A 26,018-nucleotide genomic window follows, 5' to 3' on the forward strand; every position below is an offset into this window, starting at 1 on the left:
GAAATACCAGACATATGTTGTGATTTCTCTGACATTTCCTGGCATTCTCTGACTTTTCACCGGATTTATAGTCGTGAAGCAACCATGTAAATGCAAATCAGCAAAAGGATGCTGGAAAATAAATTTTATATTTCCAAAATCCAGTCCAATTTCCTTAATTTTTTTTAATTGTGTGACCTGTGGACACCGTATATAAATACATTATTTTCTAAGCAGCACACATTCTCATTTATCACAGTGATAGCAGTAAATGGTGATGGAACCTGATTTGCCATAATCAAAATTAGTTCAATTATTTTGAACATTCAACTAAGTTAAGTCCTGTCATTAAGTTGCATTCTAAAAAGTTTATTTGAATAAAACTTTGTTATACAAATATTAACCCCCTCCTAAACACAAGTACACATGAACACACACTGCCACTATCAAGGGGGAAAAAACCTGAAGTGTGAGAACCAATGGATCACATCCACATTTTACACACTCAGCCAATATTGTGACAATGCATGCAGCTATAAGCAGGCACATACCTAAAATTTATCACACAGCAATAAACCAACAAAAAAATTAAAATGAAAGTATCACCTGGCAGCTTATTAATATCGAGACTGAGTTGCCTCTTCTCATCATAGGACATGGGTTTAGCATTGTCCTCGTCCTCAGAGTCGAAAGCAATAGGAGGAGGTACGGCGGCATTTTTCTTCTTGCCAGCGACGGAACGAGGGTTGGGTTTAGGCCGTTTTTGTTGCGCGTTAGCACCCGTCGCCCTGCCCGCGCCTCGCGTCGCTTTGCTCTTTGCAGTCTTGGCGGGCGCAGGTAGAATGGTCGAAGCGGCAGAGGTCATGTTGGTCGCATGATGGCCCGCTGCGGGCTTACCACTACTACCACTGTGATGAAGGTCAGTCGGCATTTTCACGTCCCCTGCCCCGAGGGCCACACTCGCAATGCTTGCACCCACAGTGTCATTCACTAGTGAAGTGCGTGCGTCCTTTACACCCACACCCCCACCCGTACTACCACCAGCACTGTGCTTCTCTGGTTTCTTTTTCTTCTTCTCTTTCTCTTCTTTCTTTTTCTTCCCCCTTTTCCCAGTGCTCTCCTCAACTAGCTTTCGCATTTCATCCTGCATTATTTTCAACTGCAAAACAGAAAAAGATATCTTAGCACAAAACATATAAATATAAATTATTGTAGGTACATACATGAAACTAAATAGTATGTGGAAAATCAAAAAACCAATGCACTCTTAAGAGCTATTAGTCAATTTGTTTCATAAATATTATGGACTTATAAATACCTTTCTTGTAAATTGTTACACTGGTATTTTTGAGACTTTATTAATCTTTGTTGTGCCCCAGTTTTTTTGTTATGGGTTGATTTTATTATTAAGATCTGTATTGGTTGAGGTTCAAGTCGACAGGTGAGTGGTTGTGGCGTGGCTGAGTGATGCAGTTTTACAGCACCAACCCAAACCTCACTGTGTGCAAACAGTTTATGTGCTGGCTTCCCAGAGGAAGGGTGTGATGGAGGAAATATAGGACAGTACAAAATAAAAATCGAATCACGGGTGGGAGTTAGCTGGGATGTTTTTTTTTAAAGTACATGGATGAGTGGGGCCAATATGGACGAGGTTTTGTGGTCGGTGGCATGGCGTGGGTTTGGAGACATGGAGACGCTTGCGGGATTAGGGTAGTTTTGGTAGTTTTCGGCGTGAGGTTTCGAGGAGGAGCATGGCTGGAGACGTGAGTTTGGAACAAAGATAATTTCTGCTGTCATAATTCCTTGGGAGAGCAGAGTACCCTTTGATCTGGATCATCATGTTATAGTAAGTAGTAGTGTTTAAGTTAAATGTAGTTGAGATATTGCTTGTCTTGACCACTACCATTATTAATTATTGTATTTGACTAAGTATTTAGTAAATTTGTTATATTTTTTATCAGCTGTTCTGTCATTAAAATTTTTGGTACAAATTCATGTTATATAAACATGGCTAGAAAAGGACAGGTACAGTTAGCCAAAGAGTAAACAAATACATTAATCTGATATGAAATGTGAGAACTTAACGTAAATTTTTTATAAACTTAATGCTGTGTGATGAAAGAATCCCAACTTTGTATTGTTAAGGAGTTCATGAAGAACTGATCAAATCTTGTGCCCTGCCAACCAAATTTCTGGAAATTTAATTTTTATATTATTTTAATTTATGTTCCTTGGTAGTTATATTGTGTTGCTTAAGTTAATTTATTGTTTCTACTCAGCATTCTGACAATGGTCCATGTAGATACTGTTACAAACAAGACCTCCGGCTATCTCAAAAGTGGCCTCGATTGCACATACATAAAAACAAAACAAAAGTGTTCCCAATTAAACACTCGCAACAAGGGTATTCCTGTAAAAAATAAAACACAAATATTTTTCTGATTAGCTGATGTAACATGATAATTTCACCATCTCCTGTGGGAGTGAAGCATTGCTGATTTTCCCATTGAGAAATACATACTAAAACTGCCAGGAAGTCTCGGAACAGGAGAAAAAAAAGTTAAAAAAAAAACAAACAGGCGTTGCGAGTTTCCTCCTTCCTTTCACCAATGTTTTAGAAACACAACTACAGCTTCCAAACAAATCCAAGTGTAAAATATAGGCATAAAACCAATATTGAAATAAAATGCTGAAAATTACTTTTACACAAATAAAACCTAGCACACAAATTTAAAACCAGAAAAAACATTGTTATATGGCTTTTTGAACTAAATATCAAAATGACTCACAAGAACATAAGAATAATAAAATACAAATATGAAGAACAAGGTCACTGTGATCTGTAACTACTTAATTAGCTGATATACTATCTTACTGGAAAATATCATGAGACAGGAATACACTGCAAAGCTGGGGAGGTCTGGAGTCTGCAGTGCTACAGTACTTCTTGAGCAGAGCGAGGTAAATGTTATAATTTGTAGCTATACCTTCTGGTATTATTTAAATTTATGTGTTGCTTTGGGTAACTTCCAGTTACTATTTGGTTATAAGTAGAGCTGTACTGATTCACAAAATTTACCGATACAACTATTTCATATTCACTTATTCCTAACCTATACATAAAAAAACTTATTTTAGTTAAAATCTTTTTTACAAATTTATTAAATGACCTGAAATAACTCATTTTCGGAAAAGCATCCAATGAAAATGCAAATGTAATTTCGTTGTAAACTGAAAATAGCCTCTCTTTTTTTTAACTCTCATTTCTAGCTTGTTATCATTTGTTTGTTGATGACCTGCTAGTTGCTTAATGAAATGTGAATTTATTAATGGAAGCTAAAAAATTTAATTATTTAATATGTTATATAAAATAATATTATTTAATAATAGACCATTATCAAATACATTGATTCACAAAATACAAAGTTATAAAAAATAATTCCAAATGTGCAAAACTGTGCCTTTGCACATGTTTACAATTCAAGAACGGGAATTCTAATACCATCTAAACAGGTGTGGTGGCAAAAATTTACGGTATCAAATATTTTAACAGAAATGCATTTCATGTGGTCGCTTTACACAGGAAACAGTAAAAGTAATTTACGTTATGTGAACTCCTATATTATTTGGCCATTATTTTTTTTATACAATTTTATAAACTACTTTAGGTAAATTAATTAAAAAAACTCTAGGTCACAATATTACGAACATTTCTTTGCAGTTCGAGAAGTTGGTATTTTCCATTGTTTGTAGTGATAGTCATGCTCTAAATAAAGCAAATTTTTGTTCTCATATAACTTTACTGTGCTGGTGATATATTTATTTACCATGCTTTATGTTCAAAAACATTATTAAAACATAGGATGTTTAATTTTGCTATGTACAGCTGGCACATGTAGCTAAGAAAAGATGCAAGTTCAAAGTATGTAGTAGTATGATAAGTGAAAAGGGTACTTGTGGATATTTATGTAATGACAGACACTTTTCATTTTTCAGTAATATCAGCCCAAAATTAACAAGCGTATGATGAATAATCAGAAACATAGATTCAACAAAATCAGCTTCTGCCAATTTGTATCGGCACAGCTCTAGTTATAAGTACACAACAAATACTGGGGTGGTGGGTGAGTCCCCTTGGCTGATTGAAGTGTTGCATCCAGAGTATGTTTGTTTAAAGATTGCATTTCTCGGTACACCTCTGAATTTCTACTCATCGTCATCCATTGTTCATTCTATTTCATATAAATTCATCCTGTTTTCATTTCCACAACCTTATCATAAAATCACCCCAGTACTGTGTACTTTCCTTTCACAAATAATAAATTTGGCCTCCTAAATTATGGTTTCTGTCAATTTACTCAAACATTTTAAGCCATATTCCCACAGGCATAAAAAATAATGTTTAACATATAATAAACAGCAAAGAATTTTGGCACTCTTAGAACGTACAAAAAATAAAAATCTGTCAGCACATGTTTTCAAATTCAAAATAAAATAATTTTTTTTTAATGTTGTAATTAATATTGCCAACATACTTGTTCCTGGAGCAATGCCAACTTCCGCACTCTCTCAGATTCCGAATCTTCCGACTCCGAAGAGGACTCCGAGCTAGAATCGCTTGCAGATGATCCAGATGAGGACTTCTCCAAACTTATCACTCCAGTCAGGGGCTCATCAGGAATCTTGGCGTACCTACAAGTGAAACTTAAAATAAGGCAAAAATCAAACACAATTGAAAGCAAAAACCACAACACAAATTACATAATATATATAGTAAATTATGATAAAAATAATTAACAATGCTGTAAAACAGAGAACAGAGTAGTGCAAGGATGTTGGAATGTTTACCGGAATGCATGTGCATGTGTGCGCGCGCACATGCACATGGTAGAGGTATTTTGAGGTGATTTTTTTTTTACTTCAGAGAAAAGAACTCCATAAATTTTTTTTAATCACATAAAGCCAAACATTCCAAAAATTTGTATCGCAGTAGTTTATGACTAATGACTACAAATTAAAAATTTTATCTTTTCACAGTACAAAGTGAACTTTAGATGCACTTTTCTTTATAAGTACTTATTTTGATTTCTTTTTACCATGTTATGTTTCATAGAATAAGTTTTGGAGGAAAAGGGTGTAACCTCAAGCAAAAGAAAATTAATGCAGGGAGTGAGGGACTAATTTCCCTAGCTGTTCCAACACCCCTGCAGTAGTAATAAAATCAAACTTGACAAACCACCATAGGTGTCGATAGAGGAGAGCACAGTGAAAGGCTACTGGAAAAAAGGAAAAAAGGAAAAAGAATCCTTTTGGTAAGCATAAAAGACAGGTGTGAATGAGACATACTGAACTTAAGATTTTTATTAGGACTGCTAAAAAAAAAGTACACCGAGACATTGCAAGGACTGACAAGAGAAGATTAAAATCTATGCCGCTGAATGAAATTTTCCAAGCTTGAGTTCTAACCAGAAAACACAAGTTAAAAGCTTCTTTAAAAATAATGTAATAATATAGATACCATTTGAATTGAAAGCAGCCACTTAAATTCGTTAAGTAACCTAAATAAGAAGTGAATTTTAGCAACTTTGTGAATTTTATTAGTTGCGTGAAACAAAATTAAGTACCCCAAATGTAGAAAATTACGTAATCAGCAACACAGAAGCAAAGAAAATTTCAATGGGAGGAAATTACTTGAATTGGAACAAAAATAATATTTACTCATTAAAACAGAGCTGATAGTGATAGGTTAGCACTAAAAATGTTAAGTTTTGAACACTAATGTGACTAATACACCAAAAATATTTTGAATTTTTACAATACGTTTTCTGGCACATTAAAAGAAAGCGTTGAAAAACAGTGAGGTACATTTTAACTTAATACAGGGTGGCCACTCTTCTGGGATAATAAAATTCCTGGTTTTTTCCAGGTTTTTTCAAGGGTGGGTTTTATCAATATTTGCATACAATTTGTATTTTTGTTACACAAAGCACACACAATATGATGTTTTATTGGCGTTAAACAATAGACAACTTAACTATAGGCTTAAAAATTAAATCAATGAACTTGCTTTAAACAAAACCTACCACCAACAAAAAAAAATTATAATCTCACGTCACAAAAATTACTTGACACCAAACGCACGTGTTTTGCCCCTCTTGCGTGGCTGGCAAATGCTGTTCTTCCCATCCATGCTACCGATCTTGATTTTAACATTACACAAATTGCAAATAGCGTTTGTCCTGCACTTTGGATCTTTCTCCACCCATTCAAACTCTTCCGTATATTTGTCATTGTATGTGGTGACCGAACTCGTTGACATTTTGATATTCTGCGCCAATTACATGTTAGATTAAAAAATTCAAAACAATGTCCCGCACAACTAAACTTTTAAAAAAACTCGAGAAAAGTATCCGTGATACCGTGACGCAACAACATGAGCGCAAAGTAAAAACAAATATACCTACATAAAAAACTAGTGCTACCAACATGCCGTGCGAGAAATTACTACCACCCTACAACATTTTCAGCCAAAATGCTGTTGCTTTTGAATACAGAAACATAATAAGTATGGAAGTCTGAATTGTTAACGGTTTCTTACGTAATACAAAAGTTTTTAAATGCAATATTAACAAATTAACTTTCACAAAATATAGCTCACGAGCATACTGCCGTGCTTTGACGGGTGGTGAACGTGCTCATTTAACAGCCGTATGTTATTACGATCGTTACTTCATAAAAAAAATTCCCGGTTCTAATAAAAATTCCTGGTTGATTCCAGGTATTCCTGGTTTTTTTAAGAAATCCTGGCTATTTCCCGTATTTCCCGATTTCCCGGTTGGCTGGCCACCCTGTAATAATTATAACTTGGGAGTTGCAAATTATTAATATTGCAAAATGGTTATTTACAAAAATAAATTATGGATGTACAAAGGGGCTTTTTCCAGATTCATCTATCTGATTCTGATATTGAGTGACAAGAAATGTTTCTAGATTCTTGGTAATTATGTGATCCTTGCTTTGATGTTTGGTTCAAATCAGAGTTGAACTAATGTAAAATAGTTAAGGGGCTCGCCTACCTGGGCACACATACGGTGTGGAGAGCTTAAGGAAAAACTACACAAATTTAAAAACTGCTCAAGATATGCGAGTGGGGTCTGGTAACGAAAAGAATTTCAGAATTCACTGAGGGCGGACAAGTAGTTTCTTTTCTGGATTAAGTTTTTTAACTGTATTTTTAGAAAAATTAAAATGCCTAAAATGCATGTTCTCAAGAGTAATTTTTAGGCATTAACAAACTGGTAGAGATTCTTGAAAACACGTAAGAAACTTATATTACACCTGTATTTTCATTTATTCGCTATAAATGTTATGGTTACCGCTCAAATATGTATGACGAGAAGACTGCGCGCCAGTCCACAGACTTGTGCTTAGAGGAGATACCACGCTAGAAGCACCAGCGACTGTTGAACTTATCATCTCGACTCACTAACACAGATACACCCCTAACTAGGCAGGCCCCTTAAAAATCTGTTCAAATCAGTTTTGATTCTCTCTTATGTTTTAATTTTTCTAATCCTACAGCAAAAGCAAATAGGTAGTGTTGTGTATGTTGTGAGGTTGGTAATACGAGACAGTTGAGGGAGAGAGCAGTTTCAAGATGGACACTGGTGAAGGACGAACTAAGTTATGTATGTGACATGTAAATGTTATAATAAACGAGTTTTAAGAAATACATGAAAATAAGATAAAGGAATAACAAAACATAGCGCAGTCGAGTGACTCGGACCTAACATTTCCCGCATAATCGGTAAAGGATACAGTGCTAATTCGCTCACGTGGAATTCCAGTGACAATGTCGGACACAAATAAACCAAGTGTGTTGGATTTATCGGGCAATGTTAGCGAAAACTGGCAGAAGTTCAGGCAGAACTTTTATATTTATATGTTGGCTTCGGGGAAGTCGGAAAAACCTTCGGAAGTGAAAGCTGCAATACTTCTTAACCTTGTCGGTGAAGATGCGGTGGAAGTCTTCAATACTTTTAACCTAAGTGATGATGATCGAAAACAGTTTTACGCGGTGATAGCAGCATTTGAAACTTATGCTAGTGAGAAAAGAAATGTTCCGTATGAGCGTTTTGTGCTCTATTCACGAAAACAAAGGAAGGTGAGCCATTTCAGCAGTTCATCACGGACATGAAGAAGTTGGTGCGCAGCTGTGAGTTTGGGTCCCAAACAGATGAAATAATTCGAGATTGTGTTTTCATGGGTATGCGGGACAAGGCTTTGCAGAAGGAAATGCTGCGAACCAAAGATTTAACCTTAGAGAAAGCATGTGATTTAGCGAAGCTAGCAGAAATCAGCGATCAACAACTTCATTGCCTTCAGTCTACAGAAACGCAAAAGTCGTCTGTGCCGCCCGAGTGGGGTGCTTCTGTAGCAGTTAACACAGTGCAACATAAGGCTAAATGGAACAAAGAGTCGCCGAAGTATTCCCCACAGACCAGTAAACAATTGCACGAGAGCAACTTGAAATGTAAACAATGCAACTTCCAGCATGAAAAAAAAATAAATGCTTTGCATTCGGAAAACAATGTTTTAAGTGTGGCAAACTGAATCATTTTGCCAATATGTATAGAACTAATGGTGTAAACATAGTGAGGCGTCATCAAGAAGGAATGACTGCTGATGAAAATGAAGAATGCTATCTTGTGAGCGGCATAGAGAGATGTCTGGAGTTAAGAAATGTAGACAATGTACAAAATGCTGAAGTAGGTAAACAAGGTACAACAATGTGGTTTGAAGTTGTTTTACTTGAAGATTTGAAGGTCAAATTTAAGCTAGACTCAGGCTCTGAGGTAAACATCATTCCTGAAAACATTTTCAGAAAGATCAATAAACAATTTAAGATAAGAAATACCTGTGAAGTTATTGAGTTCAAAGTCAAACCCTTAAGAGTTGTTAACCTACGATGTGAAACCAAACATGCAGTTCAGTATATGGATTTCAGAATAACTGATGCAGACAGAACTCCTATATTGGGGTTAGAGGCATGTGCTCAACTCAACCTAGTTAAAAGGGTTCATACAATGGAGAAGAACATCATCAAAACATCTATAAAATTACCATTAACTGAGAAAGAAGTACAGAGTAAAACACTTTTATCAAAGATAATGAGGATATTTTTACAGGGCTTGGAAAATTTCCCTATGACTAAGATCAATGTGCCAGCCAATGCAGTGCCAAAAATGTACCCACCACGACGTCCTCCTCAAACTATTGCAGTTAAGCTTAAGGAAACACTAGCTGTGTTAGAGAAGAAAGCAATCATACAGAAAGTGGCTGAGGCAAATTCATGGGTTCGCAATCTTCTCATAGTTGAGAAATCTGATGGAACTTTAAGGGTGTGCCTTGATCCCCAAGACCTTAACTTGGAAATAAAGAGAGAGTATTACCAAATACCAACACTGGAGCAACTAACAGAAAAACTTTCAGGAAAAAGGTTGTTTTCAGTCTTTGATCTTAAAGATGGGTTCTGGCAAATACCACTAGACGTGACCTCGTGTGACCTGTGCGCTTTCTCGACTCTGTGGGGGTGTTACAAATTCTTACGTTTACCATTTGGAATAACGTGTGCACCTGAGAAGGAACTAAATGAGCGTGCATTTGGCGACATTAGTAAGTTTTCTGGGACATGTGTTTTCTGCAAACCAGATTAAACCTGACCCTAATAGAGTTGCAGCTATTCAACACCTACCAGATCCACAAAATCGGAAGGAGCTACAGAAGTTTCTCAGAATGGTTAATTACTTGCGGCCATTCATTTCAAATATGGCAACACTTACTGAACCTCTGAGAGAACTGATAAAGGCTGATGTCACCTGGCAGTGGCTTAAAGGCCACGCTGATTGTGTTACTGACATCAAATCTGCTGTAAGTAGTGAGCCAGCCTTAGGAATATTTGATCCAGCAAAACCTCTTACGATACAGTGTGATGTGTCGCAGAACGGCCTTGGGTGCTGCCTACTTCAAAATGGACAGCCTATTGCATATAGGTCACGAAGCCTAACTGAGAGTGAGAAAAATTGGGCTCAAATCGAGAAAGAGTTATTGGCAATTGTGTTTGCTACTACAAAGTTCCATTACTTTATTTATGGCCGTACTGTGGAAATTCTAACTGATCACAAGCCACTGGTACCTATAATGAAAAAACCTGTGGCTAAAATCATGTCCTCTCGACTCCAACGGCTGAAGCTCAAATTGCTGAAGTACCACCTGGATGTACATTATTTACCAGGGAAAATGATGCACATTGCAGATCTGCTGTCACGAAGTTACATCAAGGATGGAGTAGATGAGGATGATGAAGACATGAGTGAAGTGGTACATAGTGTGAGTAAACATCTACCAATGAGTGAGACACAAAAAACTGAATTTTGACTTGAACTAGCAGAAGACCCTGTGCTAAAGGATGTAGTCAAACTAGTGAAAACGGGATGGCCTTACAAAAAATGCATGCTCCGGTAAGTTTTCATCCATATTGGCCAATTCAGAATGACTTGTATGTAGAAGATAATCTCTTGTTCTATGAGGACCAAATTGTTGTCCCTAAAAAATTACGAGGGAAAATGTTACACATGCTTCATGAAGGTCACTTTGGCATTGGTAAAACCAAATCCAGAGCACGCTCTTTGTTTTATTGGCCTGGTATGAGTGTGGACATAGAGAGGTTTGTGTCAGAGTGCAAGGTCTGTGAAAAGTACAGGATCACTAATAGGAAAGAATCACTTATCCCACACCCAGTCCCTACATTACCATTTGAAAAAGTGGGAGTTGATATTCTGGAGTTCGAAGGCAAGAGTTACCTTGTTGTATATGATTATTTCTCGAAGTGGTTGGAAATTGTGCTATTATCCAGTAAGCAGTCACATAGTGTAATTAGTGCTCTGAAAGGTATCTTCTGCACTCATGGGATACCTAGAACTATAGTTTGTGGCAACATGACGAATCTTATGAATGTAAATGCTTTGCTCGTGAATATGAGTTCGAGTTTTGCACATCCAGTCCCCATTATCATCAGTCAAATGGCATGGCTGAAAAAGGGGTTGGAATTGCTAAAACCATATTACGCAAGAGCAAAGAAGCAGGAATTGAATATTGGCTGGCTCTAATGGAATACCGTAACACTCCTCTTGCTGGTCTAGAGTATGCACCTGCACAGATATTAATGAGCCGTCTTGTTAGAACACAAATTCCTATAGCAACCAATAACCTAGTTCCAAAGGTATTTCCAAATGCGAAGACAAAATTACTTTCCAAGCAGTTACAGACCAAGCAGGAATATGATAAAAGGGCACAGAGAAAGACCCTAGAATATGCCAGGGGTCAGCCTGTCCTGGTTCAAAAAGATAAAGTGTGGGAGCCAGCCACCATTGTGAAAAAACATGAAACACCCAGGTTGTACATAATAAGTGACAAGTCAGGCAAGCTGTTGCGTAGAATTACTAAGTATCTCAGGCCATCCTGTCAAAAGGTATTGCCAGAGGACCAGTGTGCTAGTCCAAGTGGTGATTGTTTCAGTAAGGGCAATGTAAATGAAAATCGTAGAAGCAGTGAATATGTGGAAGACGACAGGGACATGTGTGTGATTAATAATGCAGAGAATGTGTTGAAGATGACAGGGACATGTGTGTGATTAGTTTCTGACAAAAGTGAGTTTGCGGAAGAAGTGAAAAAGGTAAAGGGACAAATTATCTCCCCAGACTTTAAAGGTTTTGATAACAGTTCGTTAACAGGAAATGTTCCAAACAACATTGATAATGATTTGAATGTTCATGCCACTCCTCTAAATGAGTATGTTACCAGAGTAGGTCGCAAAATTTGTAAACCAATTAGATATCAGTAAAGGGAAGGTGTTGTGTATGTTGTGAGGTTGGTAATACGAGACAGTTGAGGGGGAGAGCAGTTTCAAGATGGACACTGGTGAAGGACGAACTAAGTTATGTATGTGACATGTAAATGATATAGTAAACGAGTTTTAAGAAATACACGAAAATAAGATAAATGAATAACAAAACAGGTAGGGACACCAAAATGTGGTCAATAAAATGTTTAAAAATCTGAAAATTCTATACAACTTCAAAAAATGACTTAGAAATTTACAATCTGTTGAAATTTAATTTATTAAGCTTACCTTCTAACAATTCGTATACTAAACATATACAGTACACTCCCTATTTAACGCGGTTGTCGGGGGACATAACTTTTACCCGCGTTGTTGCATAACCGCGATGTTTCGATGTGACCAAGGTCAAAAGTCATAAAACACCGCCTGTGTTCTAATAGGTCGGCAAGCACGCACAGTATAGACGGCCCGCCTTTGTGAGGACTTTGCATCCGCAGTTTTCACTAAACGCGGGTGAAAAAATAAAAATAATAAATTTTAAAGATAAATATTAAATGTTGATTTTTTTTTTCCGCATGCCGCGCACAGTTTGTCGCACGGCCTACGAGCGCGCCACACGCCGCCATACACACGTGCGGCACACAAGCTGCTGCCAGTCTCGTGGTGTCAGCCACAGTATCTGCTTCGTCTGAGTGTCCGTAACAAAGTAAGGGCAGTGTGTGCGGTTACACACGATTCTGTGGTCAAAGTCTTCTAAATAGAAAGGCCATAGTAATACTTCAAACCGAATATGAATCGCAAAGTACCGAGTTTGATTGACAAAATAAAAATTCTAGATTTACGTACTTACAGATAGCGTGTCTTTTGCAGAAGTATGCAGCAGATACGTGAAAAACGATTCTAGCATTCGTACAATATAAAATAAAGAATCGTCTATCGTGTAAAGTGGCTAATCTTTGTTATCCATGCTTACATTAAATTATAAATGGTCACATGTGGGATACAAAAATTGCGCCAAAATAATTTTAGCGCAATAAGTGGCGCCGTATTAAAAAGTCTGTTAAACGTTGTCTTTACTTATTCCATCAAACGCTGTGTCGAGTTGCTGAGTGTGTGTGGCTCGGATCGGCAAGTGTTATATTCCCTAGCCTCTGGTTAAAGGTCGGGAGGCCGCTACACATAAACATATCCGGGGCTTGTTTACTACCTCACGGCAAAAGTGGTACAGTATGGTTCACGTAAGTATTGGACCACTGGGAATTCCTCGGCAAAGATTAAAAATACGCTAGCTGATTTACTTTACTATTTAATGTTAAAACATCATACCAAAGTAAAAAGATGAACGTGTATAATACAACGAATAATATTACGTATGTAGGTTCAAGTTATAACAAAACATTTATATGTCTCCGCTTGTCAACACACGTGACCACGAGAAGTGTGCCGACGGAAATGAGTGAACTACTCAAGGTCACCAGACTTCCCCCCTTTCGGCTTAATCGCCCCTCTCATCTCTGGCGCTTATATTCCACTCCTCCCGTCTACCCGGGTGTCTTGGTCGCATATTCTCGGCTCGCCTCTCCCCTCCCAGCGCTTGCCGTCAACCAAACCTATCCAAAATCAATCCCCAGCCGAGTCACGCTGGATAATGTCGCTGGACGGTGGGCTTAATCGGGTCCCCTGTCCGATGCTTTATTTGTGGGTTAAAAAAAATGTTAAGAACTAGTGTTTCAGAAAATAACACTGGGCTGGATTGGACCATAATTTGAAAACACTACAAGATAGAGGAATAATTTACGGAGATATCTTGTTAAGAATTTCACTGCGGACATTTTCTACGCCTAGGCTTTTTTCTGCCCGTTGCTTAGTTTGTTAGTGACAACGCAAAATTATCCTAATCGGCTGTCAACCATTTATTGCATTATTATTACAGTAGAACCTCGTTAATCCGTGACGCGCTAATTCGGGAATCGGATAATCCGGGACGATTTAAAAGTGCAGAAAAAAAAAAGAGAAGTAAATATTGTCAGCGCCTAAAATTAACGTCACGCGGGCCGGCGGCCGGCAAACACTGCAAGCCTTCGCATGGGCCACCAAACTCTGCAACGAAGTTTGTACCGACTCTTTGTGTCGCCCCCCTTTCAGCTGTCACATTTGTCACTCTTTAAACTTGAGGGGGATGTCCTGACTTCTGCTTCCCGTCTCCAATTGTTTGTTTCCACCCGCCAACGCACGGCAGGCGCCTGGCGAGTGACGTGTCTGGCTGGCATTCGGCTGGACGAAGTTTTGATGAGGTGGGAAGGGGGGGGGGGGGCTACCCAAAATTTATGTGTGCAAGTTCAGCACGATCTTATCTTTCTCTCTTCGGCTGTTGTAAATGACCGTGAACTAATGGCTAGGCAGTGCCGTATTTTTTTAAGCCGAGACTAATTCGAAGACGGCCCTTACCGTGAACGGATTATCCGTGTTTATTACTTTTTTTTTACAGGATTTTAATTATCCGGGCATCGGCGGGTCCCAATTAACACGAATAATGGAGAGTTTACTATTTTTTATCCATCTGCTGCCAAGGCGCAGTAAGCCTCGGTAGATGTTACGTCACATGACCTTGGCCTTAACCCAGCTGCACGCCGGTGTCTGAGAAGCTTGACAAGACCTTCCGGGCTTTTAATCGCTAGTCCGTGAAATTCGGTAATCCGTGATTATCTCGGTCCCGACCATCACGAATTAACGAGGTTCTACTGTTGTTGTTATTATTATTATTATTCATTTATGATTGGGGGACATGGTTTGACCCGCGATATACCCGATTCCGCGATCTATCGGGGCGCGGTATACCGGGAGTTTACTGTATTCACAAATATTGACAGTATTATTAGCATTATGGTTTGCAATGAGAGCACTTACTGTTTAATTTAATATTAGAAAAAAATTGCAATTCAGCATGTCGTACACGTAATAACACTGAAAATGAAGTAAAAATCCATTAAAAAAATTTTATAGCACTTTTATAGTGGCAAAACTACAGCTAATGTTTAATTTATATAGATTATTGTATTTTAAGGTTATAAAGATTTTTTTAATTATTAAAAAATATATATATAAATATACCAGGAGAACACATAAAATTTTAAAGCAGCTATCACCTAGTCAAACATACAGTGTTTGGACAGACAAGAATACATTTTTACTTTTCTCAGGTTCTGACCAAATGAGACGTGGCAAAATCAAATACACATCATTTTAGGGCCATAGAACTTACACCACAGATAGAAGTTTTGGCGAGTATACGAGCAAGATTTTTTACGTGTCATTTCATTTCCACAGCAGTGTTGCACTGATTTTTTTCTTCCATCAACAAGGCACTATATGTATATGAATCAAAACATACTATTAATTGGTAGCTTGAGATTTAATTTGTTTGTGTGTGAAGATGTTAAAACAGTGCTTGGTTTAGACTATGCCGTTGGCTTCTATATGAGATGGATTATGAAAACACATATGAAAAATTTTTGTTTCAAATAATTTTTGTAGATATACAAATGTGTTGTGAGTAAACTGTAGTTATCACATAATATGTCAAACTATCATTCATGAAAACATTCTAGAAACATTCATTACCAAACAATTGCTATTATTGTTACTTGTATATTTTATAATCTCTGAGCAATTTTCTTTCAACAAAAAAATATTTTTACTTCACTTTTTTTTCTGCATTTTTCCAGAAACTTTTCTAACTTGGGTAACAACAAAAAAACTAAAATTAATGTTTTGCTCTATCTGTAAAAATATTACCGTTTCTTCCTAATATTATTTTATAACCTTATATCATTTACCATATTTGCTCATTCATATTTTTTTTAAATCCAACTTATCAGTTCAAAATTATAAAAGTATATGTCCAGTCACTAAGTTCTTAGTATTAATTAACAATATTTTGTTATCTTATTAATACTTTACACTAATATTTTCTGTAATAAATATTTCACTTAAAAAAATATATATAAATTACTACATAAAAACCATCATTAAATGTTATGCACCCATCTTAAAGTTTGTGTGAAACACGTGCCTTTGATATGCAGATACCACTCACAGTTTACAGTAGTTCATGTTCTACAATCACTTTGATTTAGCCATATCATGTTACCAGCTTTAGAGTATTCTGTTTGTTATAATCAAAATAAAAAAATATCTTGTACCACACAACAACCACAACTGTAAATAGCTCAAGGCAGGATAGACTAGAATTTCATAGAAATAACAAAGTAATTCTAATAAATTCTAAGTATACGTCTCATCAACATTGGAGACATTAGAGATGATGAGGGATGGTGAGATGAGAAATAATGAGTTAGGGAAATAGGAGCACGGGAAGAAACCCACGAGCTACCACCAACACCAGCCATGTTTCCCCATTGTGAAAAACTATGGCGTGACCTTATCAGGAATCGAACCCATATCACCATTTAAGACGAGAAAACTAAACACTCGAACACCATTGGCCCTAATTATAAGTCACAATCTAATTTGCACAAACATTTTGACACCTAACTGTAGTGGCAAAAAACTTCCAAAATAATTTATCAGTTGCAGGCTAAACATGTTAATTTCATTATGGACAATGGGGAAACAGTGAAGTCAAGGGCATAAGGGAAAAAAATTAGGCGATGGTTGGGAATACTACAACATGCATTTTACAATCTTCTCAAATATAGTTTTGGTGTTCTGATGCATTTTGCACACCTAAGGCTTACTCACAAGCCATATTGGACTACTTCATTTTCTTACTAAAGGCCATTCACATAAACATTATGACAGCTCTCCTACACTGGCTAATTGGTTGCAAATATTGTCACCAGATATTAATCAAAATTAAGTATTATCTCATATAGATATATAAATAACTATTGATGAAAAAATTTGTGACTATCCATGAAATAATAATCAATTAATTACCCAACACGACAAGCGAGAGTCTTTATTAACCTGTAGCATCTCAAGAGAGTAACTGAAACGTCAGATATTAAAATTGTTGTAATGGAAAATATAGTGCTAAATAAGGCTACATCAAGCCACTTGTCCCTAAGAATGTTGTTGGTCATGCAAAGAAATTAAATAAATAAAAAAAAATTAATAAATGTTACTCATTGCATTTTTTTTAGAATTTCCCAAATTTCATTTAGTACAGAAAGATAAACTTGGAATCTGAATCGAAACTGGATTTGATTAACATTTTGGAATCAGATTCATAATTAAATAAATGTGAATTGATCCATCCACGAAAAAATTATTTTATGATAAAACATAATTCATTGAACTAAAGGCACATAAGGCTTATTTAAGAGGCCGTGTCAGTAAATTTTTATTTCCAATATTCTGGTCTAGAAGTTCTCTCTTTTAACAGTGAGATTTAGTGGCTTATTCAACCGAAGTAACTGTAACCGCAGCGCGTGATAAAGCTACTATACCGCCAGATTACTCGACGAAAAATGTATCTGGTTCCTCGACAATCTGAGAGGATGACAATCTGACCGGCGGCTCACTAGGAAATTGCGGATGCAGGGATTCAGAATCAAGAAATCTCACATTTACAACTGTAGTATGAGTCGTATCTAAAAATTTTAATACTTTAAATGTATCGGAATACAATTAATCTTCAAACATGTGGTAATTATTCTTTATCTGGATGTAATATTCCGTGAAAAATAATGGTAGTTGACATTAAAAAGTATACGAAATTCATAGTGTAACGTTTTAAAAGGATAATAACATAAATTCTTATGCTTAGATATTGCATATGCATTACACACAATCTAAATACAATCTCACTTAAGTCAGACTACCTAATTTTTTTACAATGCACCATCATACAGTTTAACAGAGGTAGGAGAACCTCTTATCGATGTTGTTTCAAAGAATCTAAATTTACAAATATTACTATTTATCTTATTATGATATGTATCTTTATGAATAAGAATTTACAAAAAAAAATGAATTGATTACATTACACTTTAACATTACAAAAGACTAAAACACTAACAAAACTTAGTTTTATATATTGTTGTAGCATATTAGAAGACGAAATAACTCACTAGACTAACATTAAGAGGGCTGTATCACAAATTTACTTTACAGAGGAGAAAATATCTTTTAAAGATATTTCATTACCTCATTGATTACATAATACTGCCGTTGATGTGATCGTAGATATAAAGTATTGAAAAATTAGATTTCATTATGTTTATGTAAATATTTAGAAAACGTTATTGCTTATAGATGCTCATTATTTAAATAATAAAGAATCTTTTACTTTTATGTACTGGACAAACAAAATACTTATAAGTTAATAAGCTTAGTTGAATAACATCTTCAATTTGTATTGAATTCAATGTACAAATTGAAAATCATGTACAATGAATGCAACTGATTGAATTCAATAAATATTTGATCTTGTGAAACGGCCATAATGGTGATGCAGATAATTATAGATACTCACATGCATTTTGAGAGTCCTTATAAAGCCTATTACAATTCTATAAGTATACATTAAAATGATTTTAAAATAGACATGTGTAATATAATTAAAACTTGTTTAAATAAGATCATAACAAAAAAAAATGAAAATCCTTCAACAGTAAGTTATGTTTTATAAGATTTTAACAAAACACACATACCATAAGAGAATATTAATCATGCCACATAATTCAACACAAAATATTCATTCCAATAGGCGCTACGTAAAAATAACTTCTATTTTTATGCTGATAACTTTGCATTGTTTTATATATATCATTATTTCTAACTTTTAATATTCTCCACACTTTAACTGAAATTAAGTATTTTCAGAGCCTTAGCAAATGTTGGTCTGTACCACATACAGTTCGTACGATATCTCTACGTGAAACACATACAGTTCATTATTTGTAATTTTAATTATATTTCCATGAACATAATGAAATTAGTATAGGGCCTAGGTTGTTCACTGTTGAGTACTTCTGAAGTATTTTCATTGTGAGTTAACATACATACCAAATGCCATTCTTCCAGTAAAGTTACAAAGAAGACAACAAGATAATATATGTATAATATATATAATATGTATAATATATATAATATGTATGTAGTACCATATTTTAAACCCCTATTAAATGAATAATAACTCAATCTCTTTTCTGGACTATTAAGTAATAGTTTTTGATTACTGTTATTTGTAACTTAAATAAAATGACAACTAACAAATTAGTAAAATATATAATTACGTGCGATATAGTGTGACAGTTTTACTTGGACGGCAAACGAATATAATAAAATGTCTATGACAATGTTAACTTTACTCATTATTATGGAAAGAAACAAAATGGGCAGATAAGCATATTCTACGCTGACATTTAAAAATGCTCAATTCAAAATGAACATTTCTTCCCGATGACAAACAAAAAAGTTGTATGGTCGCGAATAATACATTCGTATGGCGTCACATCAGCGGAATATTCCCTTGGCATAAATGTGTGAAGTCTGTGACACAAAAACAAATGAACGAACAGCTTTTTTTTTATCGGATGTGCAATCGGAGACCCTTGTGGTGGTTGAAGAGTGTCAGGTCGGTCGCCAGACCAGATAGTGAAAGCTCAGGGGCTTAGGATAGAAAAGGCCTATCTCCAAATTATTAAGTATAAATGTTGTCATGAAATAGTTAAAGACTTGATTACAACCAGGTTTTTAAACCCATCATGATCATGAAGACACTGATCGGAAGGTAATGTACAATACATTTCAATGGCTTTTTCAGTTTTTGCTAAATAATTATAAATATAAGCAAAATTCCACTGTATCTGGACAAATCAAAATATTGATTATATTTTTTTCATCACAGAAATAATATATGATATGATAACTAAATTTGAAAAAAGCGGTTATGTTAAATGTATTGTATACTTTCAGTAGGCAAAATTTCTGGCCCCTACCTCTTATAGACTTTGAGAAAAACTGCCTTTTAAAATAACATTGATATAGATAGGAGCGCAAATTTGTGACACGGCCTCTTAATTAAATTATTTTGTCAGGTGTTCACTGTGCTTACACTAAGTGAATAAACTGATAGGAATCAATATAACATTAAATGTAACAAGCAATGATCAGTACTAACCTCATCTCGAACACATCCTGCAACTTCCTAGCCATCGCTACCACATCATGGTCAGGAGGATTGTACTTGTAGCAATTTGTGAATATCAACCTCACATCTGCTGCAAACTCGCCAGCAGACTTGTATTCTCTGGAATCCATTTTTTGCTGAAAAAAATTATTTTAACATTAATAAAAAAGTTCTAATAAAATGAATATTTAAGTTCTAGATAATTAATAATAATTTAATTTAAATTGTATTACTGTGCTAGTTTGGAATCAATTATTACCTTTCTTATTGAAGAAACAATGTTTTGTTATCAATTTTAATTTCTTAAAGGAAGACATTCAATTAAATATTACTTTGAATATAAGGCGACCTTCAGAATTAAGACAATCATAAACATAATACAATCTAAATTATAAGACTACTTTGAATGTATGATGAAAAAAAATTACTTATTTAAACTTCAAATATAAATTTTAAATGTAAGTAGAGCTGGAATAAACAGGAGATCTTAAATTTAAGCATATCTCAATTATAAGATAACTTCCAATGTAAAACTAACTAGTCTGTAAAACAAATGTTTATAAAAATATTTAACTAAAATATATATTAAACATGCCAAAATGACTTCCAAATTTAAAGTGACTAAACTCATTAGTGAAAACTAATAAATTTTCATTTTAATCCTTGTGAATTTAATTTCTTGTGATATTTCATAATTTTAAATTATCTTAAATATTTCCATCCAAAATAACAATTCTATATGCTTTGCAACTTAGCATGAATCAAGTAGTGAATATTTTGTATTTAACTCAATTTGAAATTATATATTTTTTATTTCATATTCCATAACAAAGAATTAAGTTTCAGAATTATGAAAACTATTTTCATTTAAAGGTAAACCATAACAAGGCATATTCTTTTTGTTTCATTTTCACAAAATTTATTTCTGTGTTCTGTTTTGTTTTGTTGAAGAATAGTAATAATTCAGAGCTGTTGTTATAACCACCAATTCATTTTTAATCATTTAATGTAGGGATGGGCCGGTCAAATCCTCGAATCCTCGAATCCCACCGAATCTCTAGTATTCGAAAGATTCGAAATTCGAGGGAAAAGATTCGGGATTCGAGGAAAAATATTGATGTAAATGTAGTACTTTAAAAACTTAAATGCTTACAATTTACTTGGCCTGTTTACGTTTTCCTTGGAACACATCCTATTGAGGTACAGTAGAACCTCGTTAATACGTGGTCAGGACCGAGATAATCACGGATTACCGAATTTCACGGACTAGCGATTAAAAGCCCGGAAGGTCTTGTCAAACTTCTCAGACACCGGCGTGCAGCTGGGTTAAGGCCGTTCACGGTAAGGGCCGGCCGTCTTCGAATTAGTGTCTCGGCTTAAAAATGTCTAGCCATTAGTTCACGGTCATTTACAACAGCCGAAGAGAGAAAGATAAGATCGTGCTGACCTTGCGCGCACCCCCCCCCCCCCCCCCCCCCCCCCCCCCCCCCCCCCCGCCATCGTACAGTTGAATGCCAGCCAGACACGTCACTCGCCAGGCGCCTGCCGTGCGTTGGCGGGAGGAAACAAACAAAGGGAGACGGGAAGCAGACGTCAAGACATCCCCCTCAAGTTTAAAGAGTGACAAATGTGACAGCTGAAAGGGGGGCGACACAAAGGGTCGGTACAAACAGCGTTGCAGAGTTTGGCGGCCCAAGCGATGGCTTGTAGTGTTTGCCGGCCGCCGGCCGGCATGGCGTTAATTTTAAGCGCTGACAATTTTTACTTCTCTTTTTTTTCTTCTCTTTTAAATCGTCCCGGATTATCCGATTCCCGAATTAGCGCATCACGGATTAACGAGGTTCTACTGTATTGTAATTTAATTCATTATTATATTTAAAAAAATTATGAAGCATGTACTGATTTGGGAAACTTACTTTATATTCATGAAAATGAATGCATTGTCGCTACATTGGCATTAAATAAGGCATAAATCACATATGTATTCTCAGAATATGCTAAAAAATAAAATAAAGCACATTTAGGATCTAGACTAAATATGAATCTTGTTTTTTTTTATATAACTTTACCGAGAAATCTGTTACTTAGTAATACAACAATAATGCCGACTTTCATCACAAGTTACGGTCGCACATGTAGTAATAACAATGAAATAATGAATAACAAAAATTAATACATTATACAATTATTATTTTAATCGCAATTCAATTTTAAATATTCTGATACGTTCTATTTATGAATTTTTTTAGGACCAAGTTTGGTTTGTGTAGACTACCAACGTTAAAATATGTATTATCTGAGAATTCCATGATGGCCAACCAATGAATTTGTTAGCCAATCATTTTGAGCAACATAAAAAATAACTAATATTAATATAAAAAATTTTAATGGGTAAACTAGAGAAAACACCCCGTCACTTTTAACTTCGGGCATATTAATCATTATGCTTTAGTGAGGCTTAATTTTAAAAGACGTACAACAATATTTCTTATGGCCTAAAACCATTGAAGCCAAGATGGCGCCTTTTAGTTAAATATTTCAGGAATGTGTTTACCTTCATTTGGGACTTTAAACAAATGTCAAGTTGGTAACTACAAAATATTGTTCCGTCGGATGTTGAATTTCGTTTTCCGATTTCCGTGGATACATGAATCACTGTACTCACAGATAATGTCTGAATGCCTTAAATCCACCAAGTCGGATTCTACAGCAATTGATGAAGTGGCCAGATTCTTACGTGATCCTACAGTTAACCCAGAAATAAACATTCTCGAATACTGGAAAACTCAGTCTGCGTGTTCACCCAGGCTACATAAACTGTCCAAAAAATATTTGTGTTCACCACCTGCGACAGTGTTCTCTGTACGTTTGTTCAGCACTGCAGGAAACATATGTGACCAAAAACGGAATCGTCTTGATCCAGACCGTGTCAAATCCTTGTTTTTTTTAAATAAAAATTTAAAGGGTTAAATAATTCTGCATAATGTTTAATTTTTTCTCTTAACTTATAAATTATTTTATAATTAACCCTTGAGAACTGGATTCGGATTCGAGGGGTGGATTCGAGGTACTGTTTGGGATTCGGATTCGAGATTCGGATTCGAGAAAATTGGGATTCGAACCATCACTAATTTAATGTGAATAATTTTTGAAGGGAAAAAAAAAAAGAGATGATTCTGTTACATGGCATCACAGTCCTGTACATTAATCAAGATTAAAGTATTTGAAAGCTTTGTCATGGATTAACGACAAACATACGTAGAATGCATTTGTACTTTGAAGGTGCACATTAAAACATTATAGACACCCTTATGATGGCATAAATGTACTCAGGATCTTACTGGCTTGTCGACAGAAGGATCATCTGAGACTGAGACGTGATGAAAGATAACTGGAGAGTTGAAATGGTATTGATTGATGATGGGAGTACTCCCAGAAAAAACACTCGCTCATTGTGAAAAATCTGGTTTTGACTCCACTAGAAATAAAACCTTGATCACCTTATTGGGAATCATGCAATCTGATAATTAACATGGCCCCTTCTTACGAGAAAATAATCTCAGTTTGACTTCTCATTACATTGAAATCCTTAGAGATGAATGAGAGGCAAAACAAGGAAAAACAATATAGAATCCTGTAGGAAAACAGAAGAGAAACCAGGGATAACCCAAAGGCTCACAGCCATCACATTCCATTGATTGTAAACCCTTAAGGCAATTGAACCCAGATACTTCAAAGAAAAACTAGAAACTTAATGTAAAATAATTTATTTTACACTCTAAACAGATAGTATAAGCTCTTTCAGATGCACAATTAAAAACATAGATTCAGCAAAGCCTTGGACATGCACAAAGTAAAACACCTTGTGTTGTCTCAGAGCCTGCAATTCAGATGACGCGCATGTGCAATTCATCATCAGAGCAGATAATATTTAATCAATTATAGCTGAAGTGGGAATTATGGGTATGAATTAAGGTTTTTTCCCCACTAACTGTTAGTTTTGTTGCAAAAGTCATACGACATGTACAAAAAAAAAGGAGAGAAAAAATTGGTCAAGCTTATTAATCTTTGCAGTCACATTTTTCTGGAATATTTCAGAGCAAAACATTCTTTAGATAAAAAACTAGATAAAAAAATGAACGAACCTTAAACTAAAGCCAACCAAATAAAATTATTATTGTTACTATAAGTAATTTTTTTAATTAACTAAAGAAATCTTTAAATAGAAATAATTTAAAGTAAAATATGAATGACATAAATAAAAATTGACTATTACTACTATTTGAAAATAAATATTAAGAGCAAAATATCTGAGCTATAAAACTAGGTTTCAGTAAAAAAAAAATGAGCTACTTAAACAAAAATACAGTAAATGTGTGAAAATAATGAGTTGAATTTCTTAGAGTTAGTGATAGCAATATTTATATGGTTGATATTTAAACAACCTGAGTTTAGACCTACATATTTTAATAATTAGATTAATATTTACCCTATAGTAATAAACATAATTATTGGTACAAACTACAGTAGAACCCTGATTATCCACGACTCGATCATCCGATTCGTGGATTAACCTCGATTTATGTCCATCAAGTCCAATTTTTTAGTTACATATAACCAATGATTCAATATGTATGTAAATGTTAAAATAATTTTGCAAAATGTATGTTGGGCAAAGTACTTTGACTCAGTCATGTTTATATACACAGAAAGTTAAAAAAATACTAGTACATACATATTTTTGTGTTCCATGTTACGTGAATAGATTATACACTGGTGCGCGATTCATGTCCACATGACCGGACTGTACACTCCCGCGCGCAGCACGGCGCCGTACCACAGAGATTACCCCGCGCATGGAGACAGTTTATTAGTGTACGTTGTTGAAGCGTGAACGTGGTGATAATTTTATGTATTGTAACAGTGATCTGCATTCCGACGGATTATACCGTAGCGTTTTGCGGAAGTGTTGAGCGTAACACTTCATCATGTCATCAAATGAACAGAAAAGAAAGCGAGTGGTACTGTCAATCGACAGCAATACAAAAATTATAGAAAGATTTCAGAGTGGAGAAACGATTGCAAAACTTGTGACTGAGTTTGATGTCAGTAACACAACAGTCCACGACATCATAAAAAATCACGAAAAAATTCTTCAGTTTGCTTCATAGGCTGACACTTCAAGTGTATTAAATAAACGCAAGATGATGAAAGAATCCACATTTAGCAGCTTGGATGCTTGTTTGTTTAAATGGTTTCAACGGAAAAGGTCAGAGGGTATACCACTAAGTGGCGTAATTTTATCACAGCAGGCACAAATTTTTAAAAAAAAACTAGGCCTGACAGAAGAAGTTAGTGGATCGCAAGGTTTGTTGGTAAGATTTAAAGATTGTCATGGAATAAAAGAATTGTCCTTGGAAGGTGAAAAACTTAGCGGTGATACCGAAGGGGCAAGAGCATTTAAAAAGGAGTTCCAGCGGATTATTGACAGACACAACTTAGTTCCAGACCAAGTGTATAATGGAGACGAGACTGGTTTGAACTGGATGTGCCTACCAAAACAGCACTTACAGCATCAGCAGAAAAGTCTGCGCCTGGCTACAAATCGAGTAAAGAGAGAATCACAATCATGTGTTGTGCTAATGCCAGTGGAGAAGATAAACTAAAATTAGTGTGTGTCGGGAAAGCAAAACAGCCACGATCATTTAAGGGCATGTCGGTGGGCATGTCACAAATACAAATAAATAAATAAATAAATAAATAAATTTTTCCAGCTGATTACTATCACAATAAATCTGCTTGGATGACTCGAGAAATTTTTAAACTGTGGTTCCATTCCAAATTCGTACCACATGTTTCTGAATTTTTGAAGTCAAGAGGTTTGCCGGTCAAAGCAGTGCTTTTCTTAGATAATGCACCATCTCATCCAAATGAAAACGAGTTGAAATCAGCAGATGGAAACATTTTGTATCCTATTTG

General features: G+C 35.4%; 1 protein-coding gene across 21 annotated transcripts in view; it reads right to left on the bottom strand.

The window, feature by feature from the left end:
- LOC134546323 (bromodomain-containing protein 3-like) overlaps positions 1-26,018 on the bottom strand; it is a 363,730-nt gene that overhangs the window by 201,201 nt on the left and 136,511 nt on the right. For 11 of the 21 annotated variants that reach the window (XM_063389071.1, XM_063389075.1, XM_063389072.1 and 8 more), the window contains 3 exons: positions 20,031-20,176; positions 4,515-4,671; positions 586-1,138 (listed from right to left, as the gene is read on the bottom strand). In XM_063389071.1, coding sequence (XP_063245141.1) covers positions 586-1,138; positions 4,515-4,671; positions 20,031-20,176 — 856 coding nt within the window. Of the gene's footprint in view, positions 1-585; positions 1,139-4,514; positions 4,684-20,030; positions 20,177-26,018 lie in introns of all 21 variants that reach the window. The other 10 variants (XM_063389068.1, XM_063389079.1, XM_063389077.1 and 7 more) reach the window with 1 other exon arrangement.

The sequence above is a fragment of the Bacillus rossius genome, chromosome 1, assembly GCF_032445375.1.
Source record: "Bacillus rossius redtenbacheri isolate Brsri chromosome 1, Brsri_v3, whole genome shotgun sequence".
In the NCBI taxonomy this organism is placed as follows: Eukaryota; Metazoa; Arthropoda; class Insecta; order Phasmatodea; family Bacillidae; genus Bacillus; species Bacillus rossius.